The 17,864-nt window shown below is 53.0% G+C and overlaps 1 protein-coding gene across 1 annotated transcript in view; it reads left to right on the top strand.

Annotated features, from left to right (window-relative positions):
• LOC144952144 (retinoblastoma-associated protein-like) overlaps positions 1 to 17,864 on the top strand; it is a 194,877-nt gene that overhangs the window by 170,901 nt on the left and 6,112 nt on the right. Inside the window, exons 19-20 of the mRNA XM_078882548.1 lie at positions 15,980 to 16,062; positions 17,853 to 17,860. Of these exons, the coding sequence (XP_078738674.1) occupies positions 15,980 to 16,062; positions 17,853 to 17,860 (91 nt within the window). The remainder of the gene's footprint in view (positions 1 to 15,979; positions 16,063 to 17,852; positions 17,861 to 17,864) is intronic.

Raw genomic sequence — 17,864 nt, 5'->3', positions numbered from 1 at the left:
ACCCACACACACCCACACACACACCTACCCACACACCTACCCATACACACACACCCTACCCACACACCTACCCACACACACACACCCACCCACACACCCACCCACACACACCTACCCACCCACACACACATTCACACACCCACACACCCATCCACACACACCCACCCACACACCTACCCACACACACACACCCACACACACACACTCCCACCCACACACACACACCCATCCACACACACACTCACACACACACCCACACACACACACACTCCCACCCACACACACCCACCCACACACACACCCACACACACACCCACACACCCACACACACACACACACTCCCACCCACACACACCCACACACACACTCACACACACACCCACACACACACCTACCCACACACACACACACACTCCCACCCACACACACACACCCACCCACACCCACACCCCCACACACACACACCCACACACACACACCTACCCACCCACACACACACCCACCCACACACACCCACCCACACACCCACCCACACACACCCACACACACCTACCCACCCACACACACCCCCACCCACACACACACCCACACACACACACCTACCCACCTACTCACACCCGGAATTCCGACAACTCGCGGTGCACGCTGTGTGTCGAAAAAGCCCCCCCTCCTGGATCTTGCCGAGCGTGCCGCTGCTTGCCCCCCCCCTCCCCCCGATCATCCTCCGCCCCCCCCCCGGTGAAATAAGTAATTGATCGCGCCAATTTTGGGCTTAGCGCTCAGCCGGAGTGACGCCGAGATGATGATAGTTTTTGAACAGCTAAAGCGGGCGAGCGAGTTGGTGAGTGGGTGAGCGGGTGAGCGGGTGAGTGGGTGAGTGGGTGAGCGGGTGAGTGGGTGAGCGGGTGAGCGGGCGAGTGGGCGGGTGGGCGAGCGAGTGAGCGAGCGGGCGAGTGAGCGGGTGAGCGGGCGAGTGAGTGAGCGGGTGAGTGAGCGGGTGAGCGGGTGAGCGGGTGAGTGAGCGGGCGAACGAGCGGGCGAGCGAGCGGGCGAGTAGGTGAGCATGTGTGTAGGTGGACATGTGAGTAGGTGGACAGTTCAACAGGTGAGCAGGCAAGCAGGTGAACGAGTGTGAGCCGGTCGACAGGTGAGCGTGCGAGCAGGCGAGTGATTTGCGTGCACGAGGAAAACATTTTCGTTACTTCGTTTGCAAAGTCGGTGGGGGGCAGGGGGGTGTGGGGGGCTACCCCCCCCTCCAACCCTCCCCCCCTCCCACTCCGCCTCAGTCCTACAGAGCAGCTTCCCTTATCAATTAGGGGGGGGATGGTTCGCAGGTCAGAGGTTAAATGTCAGAGTTGGGGTCGCGTTTCTTGCCGCTGCGTTTTTAAACTGTGAAACCAGTTGCAGCGTTGCGTCCTCTACTCTGCACTACACCATTACGATACACTGTCTTTATTTTACCCGGTAAGGCCCCAATCCCCCTTTCAGTGAGATGCCACTTGGCTCTGTTTACACGCTTTCTTTAAACTCACTCTGTCTGTTGTTGTTGTTGTTGTCGTTATATATTCTATCATAAAAAATAAAAAATAAAATTTTAAAGATCTTTTCACACGCTTTCTTTAAACTCACTCTGTCTGTTGTTGTTGTTGTCGTTATATATTCTATCATAAAAATTTTTTTTAAAGATCTTTTCACACGCTTTATTTAAACTCACTCTGTCTGTTGTTGTTGTTGTCGTTGTTGTCGTCGTTGTATCCTCAAATCTTGTAACTCAATTTTAACCCACTTCCCAATGTGGCATCGACTGCAAACTTGGTATACTTATGTCCTACCGATGACAATACTATAGTCTATCATAAAAATAGAAAAATATGTTTTTTAACATTCTTTTTTAACGCTTTCTTGAACTCACTCTGTCTGTCGTTGTCGTATCCTAAAATCTTGTAACTCAATGTTAACCCACTTTCCAATGTGGAAACCACTGCAAACTTGGTATACTGATGTCGTACCGATGACAATACTATATTCTATCATAAAAAATTTTATTATTTTTTAAAAATATTTGTACACACTTTCTTTAAACTCACTCTGTCTGTTGTCGTATCCTCAAATCTTGTAACTCAATGTTAACCCACTTCCCAATGTGGTATCGACTGCAAACTTGGTATACTGATGTCGTACCGATGACAATACTATATTCTATCATAAAATAAAATAAAAATATTTAAAAACATTCTTTTTTACATGTTACGTTTCGGCGTGGGTCTAATTGTCAACGCTCAACTGACGTTGGCTGTAATTGACCACGGCCCCTTGCGTCGTGGCAAGCTTTGGGGCCACTTCCTGGAGTCGTGGAGCTCTTCCATTGCTAGTACGTTTTATAAAAGCGAGTTTTTAGAAAAAGCTGTTTTAAATATCACTCATTCACAAGCGACTCTGGCCGTCACAAATGACAGCAGCGAATCGAAACGGAGGTTGGCTTGCCGTCTATGTGATGAGTCTGTGGGTCTCTGTGTGATGAGTCTGTGGGTCTCTGTGTGATGAGTTTGTGGATCTCTGTGTGATGAGTCTATGGGTCTCTGTGTGATGAGTCTATGGGTCTCTGTGTGGTGAGTCTGTGGGTCTCTGTGTGATGAGTTTGTGGATCTCTGTGTGATGAGTCTATGGGTCTCTGTGTGATGAGTCTATGGGTCTCTGTGTGGTGAGTCTGTGGGTCTTTGTGTGATGAGTCTGTGGGTCTCTATGTGATGAGTCTATGGGTCTCTGTGTGGTGAGTCTGTGGGTATCTGTGTGATGAGTCTGTGGGTCTCTGTGTGATGAGTCTGTGGGTCTCTGTGTGATGAGTCTGTGGGTCTGTGTGATGAGTATGGGTCTCTGTGTGATGAGTTTGTGGGTCTCTGTGTAGTGAGTCTATGGGTCTCTGTGTGATGAGTTTGTGGGTCTGTGTATGATGAGTGTATGGGTCTCTGTGTGATGAGTCTATGGGTCTCTGTGTGATGAGTCTGTGGGTCTCTGTGTGATGAGTCTGTGGGTCTCTGTGTGATGAGTCTATGGGTCTCTGTGTGATGAGTTTGTGGGTCTGTGTGATGAGTCTATGGGTCTGTGTGATGAGTATGGGTCTCTGTGTGATGAGTTTGTGGGTCTCTGTGTAATGAGTCTTTGGGTCTCTGTGTGATGAGTATGGGTCTCTGTGTGATGAGTCTGTGGGTCTCTGTGTGATGAGTCTGTGGGTCTCTGTGTGATGAGTCTGTGGGTCTCTGTGTGATGAGTCTGTGAGTCTCTGTTTGATGAGTCTGTGGGTCTCTGTGTGATGAGTCTGTGAGTCTCTGTGTGATGAGTCTGTGGGTCTCTGTGTGATGAGTCTGTGGATCTCTGTGTGATGAGTTTGTGGGTCTCTGTGTAATGAGTCTGTGGGTCTCTGTGTGATGAGTATGGGTCTCTGTGTGATGAGTCTGTGGGTCTCTGTGTGATGAGTCTGTGGGTCTCTGTGTGATGAGTCTGTGGGTCTCTGTGTGATGAGTCTGTGAGTCTCTGTGTGATGAGTCTGTGGGTCTCTGTGTGATGAGTCTGTGAGTCTCTGTGTGGTGAGTCTGTGGGTCTCTATGTGATGAGTCTGTGGGTCTCTGTGTGATGAGTCTGTGGGTCTCTGTGTGATGAGTCCGTGGGTCTCTGTGTGATGAGTCTGTGAGTCTCTGTGTGATGAGTCTGTGGGTCTCTGTGTGATGAGTCTGTGGGTCTCTGTGTGATGAGTCTGTGGGTCTCTGTGTGATGAGTCTGTGAGTCTCTGTGTGATGAGTCTGTGGGTCTCTGTGTGATGAGTCTGTGAGTCTCTGTGTGATGAGTCTGTGGGTCTCTGTGTGATGAGTCTGTGAGTCTCTGTGTGACGAGTCTGTGGGTCTCTGTGTGATGAGTCTGTGGGTCTCTGTGTGATGAGTCTATGGGTCTCTGTGTGATGAGTCTGTGGGTCTCTGTGTGATGAGTCTGTGGGTCTCTGTGTGATGAGTCTGTGGGTCTCTGTGTGATGAGTCTATGGGTCTCTGTGTGATGAGTCTGTGGGTCTCTGTGTGATGAGTCTGTGGGTCTCTGTGTGATGAGTCTGTGAGTCTCTGTGTGATGAGGAGCTTGAGGAAGAAGAGGATGATGAGAAGGATATTACCGGCAGGGAAGACAATTACTAAATCGTGTCGTTTTTCTTCCTCTGTTTTGGGGAGTGAAACACAAACGGGTGCATTGACGCAGGGGAAGCGTGCACATCCACCACTTCCTCTTGGACGAGCAGAGGCTGAGCGTCTGGCCAAAAGATGTCGGAAACACAACCCCTGCGTTCCGCTCGCCGCCACGGAGATGTTAGCTACCTCGCCTGGTGTGCGGGAGGTTTTGTGTGTTCGATCCTAACTCAGACGATGTCTGTATTTGGTGAGATGTTAGCTACCTCGCCTGGTGTGCGGGAGGTCCGTGCGATCGATCCAGACGATGTCTGTATTTTGTGAGATGTTAGCTACCTCGCCTGGTATACAGGAGGTCCGTGTGCATTCGATGCCGGCTTTGACGATGTCTGTATTTGGTGAGATGTTAACTACCTCGCCTGGTATACAGGAGGTCGTGGGTTTGATCACGATCCTGACGATGTCTGTATGTGGCGAGATGTTAGCTACCTCGCCTGGTATACGGAAGGTCCGTGTGCGTTCGATCCCAACTCTGACGATGTTTGTATGTGGTGAGATGTTAGCTACCTCGCCTGGTATACGGAAGGTCCGTGTGCGTTCGATCCCGGCTCTGACGATGTCTGTATTTGGCGACATGTTAACTACCTCGCCTGGTATCCGGGAGGTCCGTGTGCGTTCGATCCCAACTCTGACGATGTCTGTATTTGGTGAGATGTTAACTACCTCGCTCCCCACCCCTCACACTCGTACAAAGACAAAGATCCCCGTATAGCCTGAACAGACTGTTGGGGCAAGTGCTGTTAGCGAGCACTTACAAAGGCCGGCAGAGCACACAAGGGGGTGGGTGGCCAGCACCACGCCCGGCCGCCTTTGTCTCCCTAGTGGTGATGTTTACACACCGCAGCAGGTACTCATTTGAGGCTGAGTCGACCTAGGGGAGGCCCAGGACCGGTTCAAATAATCGTCACCGGTGTTGGCTGTGAACTGGAATTGAACTCAGGTCGCCGGGTTCATGGTTTAGCCCGCTAACCGCGAAACTACTGCTCCCACACCCACACACTCACACACTCTCACACTCACTCACACACTCACTCACACACTCTCACACTCACTCACACACTCACTCACACACTCACACACTCTCACACTCACACACTCTCACACACACACACTCACACGCACACTCACACGCACACACTCTCACACACTCGCACACTCTCACACACGCACACTCACACGCACACCACGCGCACACACACACGCATACTCACACGCACACACTCTCACACACCTACACACACTCGCACACTCTCACACACGCACACTCACACGCGCACACACACACTCAACACACACTCACACGCTCTCGCACATCCACACACTCTCACACTCACACACTCTCACACACCTACACACACTCACTCACACACCCACACACACACACACCCACATTCACACACACTCACACACGCAACACACTCACTGTCACACACATACACTCACACACTCACACACACACACACACTCGCACTCTCTCTCACACACACTCTCACACACCCACACACTCACACACTTACACACACTCACACACCCACTCACACACACACTCACACACTCACACACCCACTCACTCAGACACACTCACACGCACACTCACACGCTCACTCACACACTCACACACTCTCACACACCCACACACCCACACACACTGTCACACACCCACACACTCACACACACTCTCACACACACACTCACACACCCACTCACACACCCACACACACTCTCACACTTACACTCTCACACACTCACACACTTACACACACACACAAACCAGCAGAAATCATCGCCCCCCCCCCCTTCCTACTGCAATAGGCTAGGCAGCATTCTCCTGAAAGAGACACTTGAAACATTCTGCGAGGCCCTTTTAGTGGGCAAAACATGCGTCGCAATCACAACAACAACAATCCTGTAACGACGACGATGGCCGCGGCCGTCGCATGGAGCGAGCGTCAAGGGATGTGCGGTCCCCAGAGGTCGCAAACGGGTACCCGATACCCGTACCCTACCCGATACCCGGCTACCGGTACCCGGCCGGGTACGGGTAGCCGTTTGCGACCCTGGTGCGGCCGGGTACGGGTAGCGTGGTGGTGGTGGTGGCGTGGTGGTGGCGGTGGTGGTGGCGTGGTGGTGGTGGCGGTGGTGGCGTGGTGGTGGTGGTGATCGCGTGCTTGGCGCGCGTTCAACGTTTGGCTGCGCGCGCAGATGGATTTCGCGTGACCAAACCGTAAAGGGGAAGTCGGGACGAGTGAAGGCGCGCGTGCGTGCGTGCATGCATGTGTGTGTGTGCGTGCATGTGTGTGTGTGCGTGCGTGTCTGTGTCCGTGCGTGTGTGTGTGTCTGTGTACGTGCGTGTCTGTGTGCGTGCGCGTGCGTGTGTGTGTGCGTGCGTGTGTGCGGTAGTGTAGCGGTTAGCGCGCTGCACTACGAACTTGGCGACCCGGGTTCGATTCCCGCTCACGGCAAACACCAGTGACGATTATCTGAACCGGTCCTGGGCCTCCCCTAGGTCGACTCAGCCTCAAATGAGTACCTGGTGCGGTGTGTAAACATCGCTGCTAGGGAGACAAAGGCGGTCGGGCGTGGTGCTGGCCTCCCACCCCCTCGTGTACCGTTCTGGCCTTCATAGGTGCTCGCTAACAGCACTTGCCCCTACAGTCTGTTAAGGCTATACGGGGGATCTTTGTGTGTGCATGGGTGCGTGTGCGTGTGTGAGTGCGTGTGTGCGCGTGCATGTGTGTGTGCGTGTGTGTGCGTGCGTGTGCATGGGTGCGTGTGCGTGTGTGAGTGCGTGTGTGTGCGTGTGCGTGCGTGCGTGCGCCACTTCTTTAGATGACCCTTGGGCTACACCCATTTCAAAATCTGCCTCAGCAGTAGATCACGCTTTGCCACCTGATGACGGATGCTTGTGTTGCGCCCGAAACGTCGTCATTTATTTTGTTTTATTCTCTACCCCACGTCACTTTAGCCAAAGAACCAAAGAGTGCGGATTGCTGCAGTCACGAAAGCTTCAAATCGAGATCGATGAACTGGCTTCACCGTGTCGCGTGTACGATACGTGGTGGGCGAGATCGCGTGAACGTGCAAATGTGTCGCTGACCCATCGCCACCGCGCGACACGGCCAAATCGGTCGGAGGGTTTTTGTGTCACGTACACAAAACGTGCACGTTTAGTCGCTGGTTCGGCCAGAGAAAACCCACTACGGCTATTATAATTTTGCGTTTCGCAAACGATTGCAGGTAGTTAACATCTCACCAAATACAGCAGACATCGTCAGGGTCGGGATCAAACCCACGACCTGCTGCGTACCAGGCGAGGTAGTTAACATCTCACCAAATACAGCAGCCATCGTCAGGGTCGGGATCAAACCCACGACCTGCTGCGTACCAGGCGAGGTAGTTAACATCTCACCAAATACAGCAGCCATCGTCAGGGTCGGGATCAAACCCACGACCTCCTGCGTACCAGGCGAGGTAGCTAACATCTCACCAAATACAGCAGCAGCCATCGTCAGGGTCGGGATCAAACCCACGACCTCCTGCATACCGGGCGAGGTAGCTAACATCTCACCAAATACAGCAGCCATCGTCAGGGTCGGGATCAAACCCACGACCTCCTGCGTACCAGGCGAGGTAGTTAACATCTCACCAAATACAGCAGCAGCCATCGTCAGGGTCGGGATCAAACCCACGACCTCCTGCGTACCGGGCGAGGTAGTTAACATCTCACCAAATACAGCAGCAGCCATCTTCAGGGTCGGGATCAAACCCACGACCTCCTGCGTACCGGGCGAGGTAGTTAACATCTCACCAAATACAGCAGCAGCCATCTTCAGGGTCGGGATCAAACCCACGACCTCCTGCGTACCGGGCGAGGTAGCTAACATCTCACCAAATACAGCAGTCATCGTCAGGGTCGGGATCAAACCCACACAAGAAATCGAGAAGAATTTTAATCGCTTCCCCCCCCCTAAGAATCTCTCCAACCCGACCCCTTGTCAGCGGCTGCCCGCCCACGTGATGCTCGCAAAATTAAAAAAAATAAAAATAACCCCCCCCTCACTTTGCCCGGCGCGGATTAAAATAATTAAAATAATTAAAATGATTAAAATAATCGTCGTCGTCGTCGTCATCATCGTCGTTTTTTTGAGATGAAAGGCCGTGGGCGTTCATGTACGGGATTTGTGGCGCTGGGCGACGGGCGTGCGTGTTATTTGAACAATTGCTAACGGGTAGCACTTGAACTAACCCCAACATACCACGTGGGGTTTGGAACGGTTGGGGGGTGGGGGGGGGGCGGTGTGTGTGGTACGTACTGCATGTTGTATGTATGTTGTATGTTAGGGGGGCCGTGGTGGCTAGGAGATGTTGACTACCTCGCCTGGTGTACAGGAGGTCGTGGGTTCGATCCCGACCCTGACGATGCCTGCTGCTGTATTTGAGGAGATGTTAACTACCTCACCTGGTACGCAGGAGGTCGTGGGTTCGATCCCGACCCTGACAATGTTTGTGATTTCGCAAGATGTTAACTACCTCGCCTGGTACGCAGGCGGTCGTGGGTTCGATCCAGCCCCTGACGATGCCTGTGATTTGGCAAGATGTTAACTACCTTGCCTGGTGTACAGGAGGTCGTGGGTTCGATCCCGACCCTGATGATGCCTGTATTTGGGAAGATGTTAACTACCTCGCCTGGTACGCAGAAGGTCGTGGGTTTGATCCCGACCCTGACGATGCCTGCTGCTGTATTTGAGGAGATGTTAACTACCTCGCCTGGTACGCAGGAGGTCGTGGGTTCGATCCCGACCCTGACGCTGCCTGCTGCTGCTGTATATTTGGAGTTTGCGTCTCTCTCTCATCATCATCATCACGGTGGCTAGAAGATGTTGACTACCTCGCCTGGTATGCAGGAGGTCGTGGGTTCGATCCCGACCCTGACGCCTGCTGCTGCCGCTGCTATATATATTTGGAGTTTGCGTCTCTCTCTCTGTCTCTCCCCGTGGCCGCGTGGATTTTGTCTCCGGCTCCTCCGGATTTCCCTTCCACATTTAGAATGAACGCGACGCGTTAAGATTTGGCCGCTACAAACCACAGAGCAATGTACCTCAGTGGGCCTTGCATGGTGACCGCCCTCTGTGTGTACGTATGTTCAACTTCTTTCGTACCGTACGTAGCCACATGTGTGTGCGTGTGTAGAATTTCTTTCACGCCGTACGTAGCCACATGTGTGTGTGTGTTGAACTTCTTTCACGCCGTACGTAGCCACATGTGTGTGTGTGTTGAACTTCTTTCACGCCGTACGTAGCCACATGTGTGTGCGTGTTGAACTTCTTTCACACCGTACGTAGCCACATGTGTGTGCGTGTTGAACTTCTTTCACACCGTACGTAGCCACATGTGTGTGCGTGTTGAATTTCTTTCACGCCGTACGTAGCCACATGTGTGTGCGTGTTGAACTTCTTTCACACCGTACGTAGCCACATGTGTGTGCGTGTTGAACTTCTTTCACGCCGTACGTAGCCACATGTGTGCGTGTGTTGAATTTCTTTCACGCCGTACGTAGCCACATGTGTGTGTGTTGAATTTCTTTCACGCCGTACGTAGCCACATGTGTGTGTGTGTTGAACTTCTTTCACGCCGTACGTAGCCACATGTGTGTGCGTGTTGAACTTCTTTCACGCCGTACGTAGCCACATGTGTGCGTGTGTTGAATTTCTTTCACGCCGTACGTAGCCACATGTGTGTGCGTGTTGAACTTCTTTCACGCCGTACGTAGCCACATGTGTGTGCGTGTTGAACTTCTTTCACACCGTACGTAGCCACATGTGTGCGTGTGTTGAATTTCTTTCACACCGTACGTAGCCACATGTGTGTGCGTGTTGAACTTCTTTCACGCCGTACGTAGCCACATGTGTGCGTGTGTTGAATTTCTTTCACACCGTACGTAGCCACATGTGTGTGCGTGTTGAACTTCTTTCACGCCGTACGTAGCCACATGTGTGCGTGTGTTGAATTTCTTTCACACCGTACGTAGCCACATGTGTGTGCGTGTTGAATTTCTTTCACGCCGTACGTAGCCACATGTGTGTGTGTGTTGAACTTCTTTCACACCGTACGTAGCCACATGTGTGTGCGTGTGTTGAACTTCTTTCACACCGTACGTAGCCACATGTGTGTGCGTGTGTTGAACTTCTTTCACGCCGTACGTAGCCACATGTGTGTGCGTGTTGAACTTCTTTCACGCCGTACGTAGCCACATGTGTGTGCGTGTTGAATTTCTTTCACACCGTACGTAGCCACATGTGTGTGTGTGTTGAATTTCTTTCACGCCGTACGTAGCCACATGTGTGTGTGTGTTGAATTTCTTTCACGCCGTACGTAGCCACATGTGTGTGCGTGTTGAACTTCTTTCACACCGTACGTAGCCACGTGTGTGTGCGTGTTGAACTTCTTTCACGCCGTACGTAGCCACATGTGTGTGCGTGTTGAACTTCTTTCACGCCGTACGTAGCCACATGTGTGTGCGTGTTGAACTTCTTTCACGCCGTACGTAGCCACATGTGTGCGCGTGTTGAATTTCTTTCACGCCGTACGTAGCCACATGTGTGTGCGTGTTGAACTTCTTTCACGCCGTACGTAGCCACATGTGTGTGCGTGTTGAACTTCTTTCACGCCGTACGTAGCCACATGTGTGTGCGTGTTGAACTTCTTTCACACCGTACGTAGCCACATGTGTGCGCGTGTTGAACTTCTTTCACGCCGTACGTAGCCACATGTGTGTGCGTGTTGAACTTCTTTCACGCCGTACGTAGCCACATGTGTGTGCGTGTTGAACTTCTTTCACGCCGTACGTAGCCACATGTGTGTGCGTGTTGAACTTCTTTCACACCGTACGTAGCCACATGTGTGTGTGTGTGTGTGTTGAACTTCTTTCACGCCGTACGTAGCCACATGTGTGTGCGTGTTGAACTTCTTTCGCGCCGTACGTAGCCACATGTGTGTGCGTGTTGAACTTCTTTCGCGCCGTACGTAGCCACATGTGTGTGTGTGTTGAACTTCTTTCACGCCGTACGTAGCCACATGTGTGTGCGTGTTGAACTTCTTTCGCGCCGTACGTAGCCACATGTGTGTGTGTGTTGAACTTCTTTCACACCGTACGTAGCCACATGTGTGTGTGTGTGTGTTGAACTTCTTTCACGCCGTACGTAGCCACATGTGTGTGTGTGTGTTGAACTTCTTTCACGCCGTACGTAGCCACATGTGTGTGTGTGTTGAATTTCTTTCACACCGTACGTAGCCACATGTGTGTGTGTGTTGAATTTCTTTCACACCGTACGTAGCCACATGTGTGTGTGTGTTGAATTTCTTTCACACCGTACGTAGCCACATGTGTGTGTGTTGAATTTCTTTCACACCGTACGTAGCCACATGTGTGTGTGTGTTGAATTTCTTTCACGCCGTACGTAGCCACATGTGTGCGTGTTGAACTTCTTTCACGCCGTACGTAGCCACATGTGTGTGCGTGTTGAACTTCTTTCACGCCGTACGTAGCCACATGTGTGCGTGTGTTGAACTTCTTTCACGCCGTACGTAGCCACATGTGTGTGCGTGTTGAACTTCTTTCACGCCGTACGTAGCCACATGTGTGTGCGTGTTGAACTTCTTTCACGCCGTACGTAGCCACATGTGTGTGCGTGTTGAACTTCTTTCACGCCGTACGTAGCCACATGTGTGCGCGTGTTGAACTTCTTTCACGCCGTACGTAGCCACATGTGTGTGCGTGTTGAACTTCTTTCACGCCGTACGTAGCCACATGTGTGTGCGTGTTGAACTTCTTTCACGCCGTACGTAGCCACATGTGTGTGCGTGTTGAACTTCTTTCACGCCGTACGTAGCCACATGTGTGCGCGTGTTGAACTTCTTTCACGCCGTACGTAGCCACATGTGTGTGTGTGTTGAACTTCTTTCACGCCGTACGTAGCCACATGTGTGCGTGTGTTGAACTTCTTTCACGCCGTACGTAGCCACATGTGTGTGCGCGTGTTGAATTTCTTTCACGCCGTATGTAGCCACATGTGTGCGTGTGTTGAACTTCTTTCACGCCGTATGTAGCCACATGTGTGCGTGTGTTGAACTTCTTTCACGCCGTACGTAGCCACATGTGTGTGTGTGTTGAACTTCTTTCACGCCGTACGTAGCCACATGTGTGCGCGTGTTGAATTTCTTTCACGCCGTACGTAGCCACATGTGCGCGTGTTGAATTTCTTTCACGCCGTACGTAGCCACATGTGTGTGCGTGTTGAACTTCTTCCTCGCAGCACGTAGAGACCACGGCAAGCCGCGCTGAGACCGCACGGCGCGGATCTTCGTCTTCGGGACCCCTCTCCGTGGGGGGAAGATTGCGCGCCGCTTTGGACAGGAATGGGCTTGCAGGAAACATCCCGGCTTCCCACACCCCCACACCCCCCCCCCACGTCATTCCTAAGGGGGGGGGGAGACGTTGCATAATTTGACATTCTGTACACCTCCCTCCCCAACTCTGTCAGTGACATTGGCAGGTCGGGGAAGAGAGAGAGAAAAAACGACTCGATAGCTTTTGTAATCGGAGTGTGGACTGGGTGCGAGAGCGAGTGAGCGCGTGTGTGTACGTCTGCGCGTGTGTACGTCTGCGCGTGTGTACGTCTGCGTGTGTACGTCTGCGTGTGTACGTCTGCGCGTGTGTACGTCTGCGCGTGTGTACGTCTGCGCGTGTGTACGTCTGCGCGTGTGTGTACGTCTGCGCGTGTGTACGTCTGCGTGTGTACGTCTGCGCGTGTGTACGTCTGCGCGTGTGTACGTCTGCGTGTGTACGTCTGCGTGTGTACGTCTGCGTGTGTACGTCTGCGCGTGTGTACGTCTGCGTGTGTACGTCTGCGTGTGTACGTCTGCGCGTGTGTACGTCTGCGCGTGTGTACGTCTGCGCGTGTGTACGTCTGCGCGTGTGTGCGTCTGCGTGTGTGCGTCTGCGCGTGTGTGCGTCTGCGCGTGTGTACGTCTGCGCGTGTGTACGTCTGCGCGTGTACGTCTGCGCGTGTACGTCTGCGCGTGTGTACGTCTGCGCGTGTACGTCTGCGTGTGTGTACGTCTGCGTGTGTACGTCTGCGCGTGTGTACGTCTGCGTGTGTACGTCTGTGCTTGTGTACGTCTGCGCGTGTGTACGTCTGCGCGTGTGTGCGTCTGCGTGTGTACGTCTGCGCGTGTGTACGTCTGCGCGTGTGTACGTCTGCGTGTGTACGTCTGCGCGTGTGTGCGTCTGCGCGTGTGTGCGTCTGCGTGTGTACGTCTGCGTGTGTACGTCTGCGTGTGTGTACGTCTGCGCGTGTGTACGTCTGCGCTTGTGTACGTCTGCGCGTGTGTACGTCTGCGCGTGTGTACGTCTGCGCGTGTGTACGTCTGTGCTTGTGTACGTCTGCGCGTGTGTACGTCTGCGCGTGTGTACGTCTGCGCGTGTGTACGTCTGCGTGTGTACGTCTGCGCGTCTGTACGTCTGTGCTTGTGTACGTCTGCGCGTGTGTACGTCTGCGCGTGTGTACGTCTGCGCGTGTGTACGTCTGCGCTTGTGTACGTCTGCGCGTGTACGTCTGCGCGTGTACGTCTGCGCGTGTGTACGTCTGCGTGTGTACGTCTGCGTGTGTACGTCTGCGCGTGTGTACGTCTGCGCGTGTGTACGTCTGTGCTTGTGTACGTCTGCGTGTGTGTACGTCTGCGTGTGTACGTCTGCGCGTGTGTACGTCTGCGTGTGTACGTCTGCGCGTGTGTACGTCTGCGCGTGTGTACGTCTGCGTGTGTACGTCTGCGCGTGTGTACGTCTGCGTGTGTACGTCTGCGCGTGTGTACGTCTGCGCGTGTGTACGTCTGCGCGTGTGTACGTCTGCGCGTGTGTACGTCTGCGCTTGTGTACGTCTGCGCGTGTACGTCTGCGCGTGTACGTCTGCGCGTGTGTACGTCTGCGCGTGTACGTCTGCGCGTGTGTACGTCTGCGCGTGTACGTCTGCGCGTGTGTACGTCTGCGCGTGTATGTCTGCGCGTGTACGTCTGCGCGTGTGTACGTCTGCGCGTGTGTACGTCTGCGCGTGTGTACGTCTGCGTGTGTACGTCTGCGCGTGTGTACGTCTGCGTGTGTACGTCTGCGCGTGTGTACGTCTGCGTGTGTGTACGTCTGCGCGTGTGTACGTCTGCGTGTGTACGTCTGCGTGTGTGTACGTCTGCGTGTGTGTGTACGTCTGCGCGTGTGTACGTCTGCGCGTGTGTGTACGTCTGCGTGTGTGTACGTCTGCGTGTGTGTACGTCTGCGTGTGTACGTCTGCGCGTGTGTACGTCTGCGCGTGTGTGCGTCTGCGTGTGTGCGTCTGCGTGTGTGCGTCTGCGCGTGTGTACGTCTGCGCGTGTGTGCGTCTGCGAGTGTGCGTACGTCTGCGTGTGTACATCTGCGTGTGTGTACGTCTGCGCGTGTGTGTACGTCTGCGCGTGTGTGTACGTCTGCGTGTGTGTACGTCTGCGTGTGTGTACGTCGTGCGGGGAGCGGTAGCTGGTCGCGGGTTGGCGCTGCGAACCCGGCCGGCCGAGTTCCATTCCCGCTCACGGCCAACACCGCCAGCGACGATTATCTGAACCGGTCCTGGGCCTCCCCTAGGTCGACTCGGCCTTAAATGAGTGCCTGGTGCGGTGTGTAAACATCGCCACTAGGGAGACAAAGGCGGCCGGGCGTGGTGCTGGCCACCCACCCCCTCGTGTGCCGTGCCGGCCTTCGTAGGTGCTGCTCGCTAACAGCACTTGCCCCAACAGTCCGTTAAGGCTACACGGGGGATCTTTTTTGCTTGTGTGTTGAACTTCTTTCGCACCGTACGTAGCCAGCCGCGCTAATCGTAGGTGCTGGGGGGGGGGGACAGGAGGACAACACGAAAAGCAGTTCTGAAGAAATGAGTTTGTCAGTCTAAATGTAAGAGTGCATAGCGCCGAGTGGCTTTCTAATGTCGGAAGGAAGAACGTTCCAGACGGCCTCAGAAGCAACGCGTCTGAAAGCCGAAAGCCGCCCCTGCTGCGAGGATGACAGCCGGAGTTTGCGTGACGATGGTTTACGCTCCTTGACGAGACCACCACGGTATTGTGGGGCTACGTACAGTGGCTCGGAGATGTTGACTACCTCGCCTGGTACGCGGGAGGTCGTGGGTTCGATCCCGACCCTGACGATGCCTGTATTTGGCAAGATGTTGACTATCTCGCCTGGTACGCAGGAGGTCGTGGGTTCGATCCCGACCCCTGACGATGCCTCTGCTGTATTTGGTGAGATGATGTTGACTACCTCGCCTGGTATGCAGGAGGTCGTGGGTTTGAACCCGACCCTGACGATGCCTGCATTTGGTGAGATGTTGACTACCTCACCTGGTAAGTGGGAGGTCGTGGGTTCGATTCCGACCCTGACCCTGACGATGCCTGCTGCTGTCGTTACTAGTACAGCATTAACCGGTTGCTGCGTGTGTGTGTGTGCGTGTGTGTGTGCGTGTGTGCGTGTGTGTGTGCGCGTGTGTGCGTGTGTGTGTGTGTGTGTGCGCGTGTGTGCGTGTGTGCGTGCGTGTGTATGTGTGTGTGTCTGTGTGTGTGTGCGCGTGTGTGCGTGTGTGCGTGCGTGTCTATGTGTGTGTGTCTGTGTGTGCGCGTGTGTGCGTGTGTGCGTGCATGTCTATGTGTGTGTGTCTGTGTGTGTGTGTGCGACGTGACAGGACTCTCCTCTGCTGGAGGAGCTCAGGAGCTGCCGGGACTCCGTCACGGACGCAGCGTCGGAGCCGCACGGAGCGGCCTTCCTGTGAGCTCACGCACACAAAGACAAAGCTCCCCCGTGTAGCCTCTTTAACAGCCGCGTCAGGGAGGGTGGGGGGGGCATGTGCTGTAGGGGGTGTAGCGGCTGAATTTGACTGGGAGATGTTAACTACCTCGCCTGGTATACAGGAGGTCGTGGGTTTGATCTCAACCCTGACGATGGCTGTATTTTGTGAGATGTTAACTACCTCGCCTGGTACGCAGGAGGTCGTGGCTTCCATTCCGACCCGGACGATGCTTCTATTTGGCTAGGAGATGTTAACTACCTCTCCTGGTTTACGGGAGGTCGCGTGGTTTGACCCCGACCTTGACGTGGTCGCGTGCATATTTCTCTGGGTCCTTGGGTTTTTCCCTCCAAGTTTCGACTCAACACTATGAGACATCTCCTTTACCAGTGGCAAAATATAGTAATAGGTTTTTACCCTTTCAACTGGTACAAAACTGACACCTTTATACAAGGGATCATGTTTGCAATAACCACAACACAAGCAGTCAAAGTTTCTTTTTGGTTGCATTTTGACTGCTTGTGTTGTGGTTATTGCAAACATGATGCCTTGTATAAAGGTGTCAGTTTTTGTACCAGTTGAAAGGGTAAAAACCTATTACTATATTTTGCCACTGGTAAAGGAGATGTCTCATAGTGTAAATGCTTACCCCGAGCTCTCAGTACTCTGATAGTGCGCTGTCTTTGAGTTGTGCGCCTTTTGGCGTCACCTGGTCAAACACCGATGGAGACTAGGCTCTAAGGAAAGCTGTCTCGGGTGTGGACCAATCAACTTCAAGGACAGTGCATATCATTATCATGATCAGAGTTGTTAATTTTTGTTTGCATTTTGACTGCTTGTGTTGTGGTTATTGCAAACATGATGCCTTGTATAAAGGTGTCAGTTTTTGTACCAGTTGAAAGGGTATAAACCTACTACTGTATTTCGACTCAACGTCACGCGTTTAGAGAGCGTCTGGATGCTACTATACATTCCCACGTGATGATGATGATGATGATTCGTCGGGCGATCATTTGTGGCAGGTCGCTCCTGAAAGTGAAGCTACGTAGCTCAGTGGGCTCTGCCTGGTAGAATTTATTAAAATAGTTTCAGTTTTTGTGATATGCTCATCGGATTTCTCCAGTATGAACAAACATTCTGATTCTGGAATATTCCTTGTGCAGTCTAAAGAACGTAGTTGATGATTGTGGTGACGATTGCGATGACGATCGTGATGATTGCGATGACGATCATTGCGATGATGATTCTGGTAACGATTGTGATGACGATTGTGATGACGATTGCGATGACGATTGCTATGACGATTGCGATGACGATTGTGATGACGATTGTGACGATGATTGTGGCGACGATTGTGATGACGATTGCGATGACGATTGCGATGACGATCGCGACGATGATTGTGATGACGATCGCGACGATGATTGTGACGATGATTGCGACGACGATTGCGATGACGATTGCGGCGATGATCACGATGATGATTGCGGTGATGATTGCGATGACGATTGCGATGACGATTGTGATGACGATCGCGACGATGATTGTGACGATGATTGCGACGACGATTGCGATGACGATCACGGTGACCATCGCGGAGACGATCTCTACGATCGCGGTGACGATTGCGATGACGATTGCTACGATCATTGCGGTGACGATCGCGGTGACCATTGCGATGACGATCTCTACGATTGCGATGACCATCGCGGTGACAATCTCTACGATTGCCACGATCGCGATTACGATTGCGATGACCCTGACCGTGCAGGGCTCGCGGCTC

Source organism: Lampetra fluviatilis, chromosome 66 (genome assembly GCF_964198595.1).
Source record: "Lampetra fluviatilis chromosome 66, kcLamFluv1.1, whole genome shotgun sequence".
NCBI lineage: Eukaryota > Metazoa > Chordata > Hyperoartia > Petromyzontiformes > Petromyzontidae > Lampetra > Lampetra fluviatilis.
This window is presented reverse-complemented; position numbering and strand designations above follow the sequence as displayed.